General features: G+C 41.5%; 1 protein-coding gene across 2 annotated transcripts in view; it reads left to right on the top strand.

Annotated features, from left to right (window-relative positions):
- hectd3 (HECT domain containing 3) overlaps positions 1-3879 on the top strand; it is a 20368-nt gene extending 16489 nt beyond the window's left edge. For both annotated transcript variants that reach the window (XM_058413766.1, XM_058413765.1), the window contains exons 17-21: positions 1720-1849; positions 3125-3199; positions 3351-3432; positions 3504-3575; positions 3681-3879. In XM_058413766.1, the coding sequence (XP_058269749.1) occupies positions 1720-1849; positions 3125-3199; positions 3351-3432; positions 3504-3575; positions 3681-3765 (444 nt within the window). In that variant the 3' untranslated portion in view covers positions 3766-3879. The remainder of the gene's footprint in view (positions 1-1719; positions 1850-3124; positions 3200-3350; positions 3433-3503; positions 3576-3680) is intronic.
- Positions 3880-4511: the final 632 nt, after the last annotated feature.

Below are 4511 nucleotides of genomic sequence, written 5' to 3'. Positions count from 1 at the left end.
ATTGACTGCACACCTGGACGATACACCGTTATTCTGTCTGGGTTTTAGAAAAATTTTATAACTTTTTTTAATAAGAGTAGAAGGGGTGAACTCTGTGGAACAGGAAGTAGATAAGATTAGAAAGGATGAAGTCAGGAAGGCTTTGAAGAGGATGAAAAGTGGAAAGGCAGTTGGTCCTGACGACATCCCGGTGGAGGTCTGGAAGTGTCTAGGAGAGGCGGCAGTGGAATTTTTAACTAGTCTGTTTAACAGGGTTTTAGAGAGTGAGAAGATGCCTGAGGAATGGAGAAGAAGTGTATTAGTGCTGATCTTTAAGAATAAGGGTGATGTGCAGAGTTGCAGCAACTATAGGGGGATAAAGTTGATGAGCCACACAATGAAGCTCTGGGAAAGAGTAGTGGAAGCTAGGTTAAGGAAGGTAGTGGAAATTTGTGAGCTGCAGTATGGCTTCATGCCCAGAAAGAGCACAACAGATGCAATTTTTGCCCTGAGAATGTTGATGGAGAAGTATAGGGATGGTCAGAGAGAGCTGCACTGTGTGTTTGTAGACTTGGAGAAAGCGTATGACAGGGTGCCAAGAGAAGAGCTGTGGTACTGTATGAGGAAGTCAGGAGTAGCAGAGAAGTATGTCAGAGTGGTGCAGGACATGTATGAGAGGAGCAGGACAGTGGTGAGGTGTGCTGTAGGGCAGACAGAGGAGTTCAGAGTGGAGGTGGGACTGCATCAGGGATCGGCTCTGAGCCCCTTCCTGTTTGCTATGGTGATGGACCAGTTGTCAGAGGAGGTCAGACAGGAGTCTCCTTGGACAATGATGTTTGCAGATGACATCGTGATCTGTAGTGAGAGCAGGGAGCAGGTGGAGGAAAACCCGGAGAGGTGGAGGTTTGTGCTGGAGAGAAGAGGAATGAAAGTCAGTGGTAGTAAGACTGAGTACATGTGTGTGAATGACAGGGAGGGAAGTGGAACAGTAAGATTACAGGGTGAAGAGGTGAAGAAGGGACAGGAGTTTAAGTACTTGGGGTCAACAGTCCAGAGTAATGGTGGAGGAAAACCTGGAGAGGTGGAGGTTTGTGCTGGAGAGAAGAGGAATGGAAGTCAGTTGAATGGGTTGAGAAAGGTGTCTGGGGGAAGGTGATACAAGACAGTGGTGAGACCGGCCATGCTGTATGGTTTAGAGGCAGTATCACTGAGACAGAGACAGGAGTCAGAGCTGGAGGTAGCAGAGCTGAAGATGTTGAGGTTCTCTTTGGGAGAGACACGGCTGGACAGGATTAGGAATGAGTACATCAGAGGGACGGCTCATGTTGGACGTTTGGGGGACAAAGTTAGAGAGGACAGATTAAGATGGTTTGGACATGTCCAGAGGAGGGACAGTGAGTATATTGGTAGGAGAATGTTGGACATGGAGCTGCCAGGCAGGAGGAAAAGAGGAAGGACAAAGAGGAGGAATATGGATGTAATAAATGAGGATATGAAGTTAGTGGGTGTAAGTGTTGAGGATGCAGAAGATGGGGATAGGTGGAGAGAGATGATTCTCTGTGGAGACACCTGAAGGGAAAAGACCAAAGAAGAAGAAGAAGAAGATGAAGAAGAAGAAAACTTTTTTTAATGAAACGTTTGGAACCTTTCCAAGTGAAAATCATGTTTTCCGATTCCTTGCTTATGTATTACATTTTATTTATTTATTTATTTGTTTGTTTGTTTGTTTGTTTATTACAGATAGTGGCCATGCAAGCAGGTCTAATGAAGGTGGTTCCTCAGGCTGTGTTGGATCTTCTGACCTGGCAGGAAGTGGAGAAGAAAGTGTGTGGAGATCCAGAAATCTCTGTGGAAGCCCTCAAACGCCTGAGTGAGTCCTGATTTATAAAAAAACACTTTGCTTTAATTATTCAGTGTCTGTTCATTTACTCTCTTACTGAACCTTAAACAACCAGATATATTTAATCTCACTGTCAAGGGTTTGTAGTAGTGATGGTGATTAGTAATGATGGTGATTAGTAGTGATGTTGTTGAGTAATGATGGTGATTAGTAATGATGGTGATTAGTAGTGCTGGTGATTAGTAATGATGGTGGTTAGTAGTGATGGTGATTAGTAGTAGTGATGGTGTTTAGTAGTGATGGTGATTAGTAACGATGGTGATTAGTAACGATGGTGTTTAGTAATGATGGTGATTAGTAGTGATGGTGATTAGTAATGATGGTGATTAGTAAAGATGGTGATTAGTAATGATGGTGATTAGTAATGATGGTGATTAGTAGTGATGGTGTTTAGTAATGATGGTGTTTAGTAGTGATATTGATTAGTAATGATGGTGATTAGTAGTGATGGTGTTTAGTGGTGATGGTGATTAGTAATGATGGTGTTTAGTAGTGATGGTGATTAGTAATGATGGTGATTAGTAGTGCTGGTGATTAGTAATGATGGTGGTTAGTAGTGATGGTGATTAGTAGTAGTGATGGTGTTTAGTAGTGATGGTGATTAGTAACGATGGTGATTAGTAACGATGGTGTTTAGTAATGATGGTGATTAGTAGTGATGGTGATTAGTAATGATGGTGATTAGTAAAGATGGTGATTAGTAATGATGGTGATTAGTAATGATGGTGATTAGTAGTGATGGTGTTTAGTAATGATGGTGTTTAGTAGTGATATTGATTAGTAATGATGGTGATTAGTAGTGATGGTGTTTAGTGGTGATGGTGATTAGTAATGATGGTGTTTAGTAGTGATGGTGATTAGTAATGATGGTGTTTAGTAGTGATGGTGATTAGTAATGATGGTGTTTAGTAGTGATGGTGATTAGTAATGATGGTGTTTAGTAGTGATGGTGATTAGTAATGATGGTGATTAGTAGTAGTGACAGTGTTTAGTAATGATGGTGTTTAGTAATGATGGTGGTTAGTAGTGATGGTGATTAGTAGTGATGGTGATTAGTAGTAGTGACAGTGTTTAGTAATGATGGTGTTTAGTAATGATGGTGGTTAGTAGTGATGGTGATTAGTAATGATGGTGATTAGTAGTGATGGTGATTAGTAATGATGGTGATTAGAAGTGATGGTGATTAGTAGTGGTGGTGTTTGTAGTAGTGATGGTGTTTAGTAATGATGGTGTTCACTCTCTCAGCTCGTTATGAGGATTTGGAGCAGAATGATGTCAGAGTGCAGCACCTGTGGGAGGCGCTGACCAACTTCACTAACGGTCAGTAAATTACTCACACACACACACACATACACACTCACACACACACACATACACACACACTGTATAACACTACAGTGCTCTGAACTTCACACCTTCTCCAGAACTGACCCCTGATAATGAACCTGGTGTGTTGTGTTTATTTGGTCAGAGGACCGCAGCAGATTCCTGAGGTTTGTGACTGGCCGAAGTCGCCTTCCTGCCCCCATCTACATCTTCCCTGATAAACAAGGGTAAAACACTACTGTGTGTGTGTGTGTGTGTGTGTGTGTTCTCTATCTTCACTTTGTGTTCTTTTATCCAGATCTGAGACCACAGATGCTCTTCCTCAGTCCTCCACGTGTTCCAGCACACTTTATTTACCAAAATACCCAAGGTGACCTTTATCCCTGTCTGTTTAACATCCACATTATCACCTGGATTTATAACTTATTTCCTTAAACACTGTGTGTGTGTATGTGTGTGTGTGTGTTCTGCACAGTGCTAAGGTGTGTGAGGAGAAACTTCGCTATGCCGCATATAACTGTGTGGCCATCGACACAGACATGAGTCCATGGGAAGAGTGACTGATACACGCCACATATCACACCTGGACACACCTGAACTACACCATATAAACAGCTGTACAAAATAAAATATATTAAAAACGCTTGCAGTTTCATCTGCAGCGACGCACGGCCTCACGTGTCCTCTTGCTTTCTTATCAGTTTTCTTTTTCATTCGTAAAAATAAATTTTCCTGCAGAAAAGAAAAGTTCCCGAGTAAATCCTTCGGGAACAAAATTGTTTTTGGGATTCTCCATAGTGATAAGCCACTCACTATTTCATGACTACTTCCAACATACTACAAGATCTCTCTGGTCAATACTCAACACTTCTGCTGAATCATCTTCTTTATGAATCAGTATGTCATCTTTCAGATCAGTCGTATCATATCTCAGGTCAGTTATAGCTGCCAGAATCCCTCCTCTTTTAGAAATCTTCAGTTTGTTGTAGAAAAACATACACACACAAACAGCTGACTAAACCACACAGAGGCTGAGGCATTAAGCAGCTGTCCAGCTGTAGAGTGAAGAAAAGATCCTCACTGAAGTTCTGCTTTATTCTCTGATCTCCAGTCTGCCTCTGTGTCCAGATTCCAACCTGAATGACCCTGATCTTATTATCAGAGGTGAACAGCATGGTGGGTCATGTGAAAAACTCTTAATAAAATGTACATTTTGAATTTCACCATAAAATAAATGTTGGATGTCACTAAAATGATTTGGATTTTTCTAGCTTGGATTAAACCTGCATAAGGAATACTGCACTTC

This window comes from Hemibagrus wyckioides, linkage group LG17 (genome assembly GCF_019097595.1).
Source record: "Hemibagrus wyckioides isolate EC202008001 linkage group LG17, SWU_Hwy_1.0, whole genome shotgun sequence".
NCBI lineage: Eukaryota > Metazoa > Chordata > Actinopteri > Siluriformes > Bagridae > Hemibagrus > Hemibagrus wyckioides.
The sequence above is the reverse complement of the archived record's forward strand: the minus strand, read 5'-3'. Positions and strand labels throughout refer to the sequence as shown.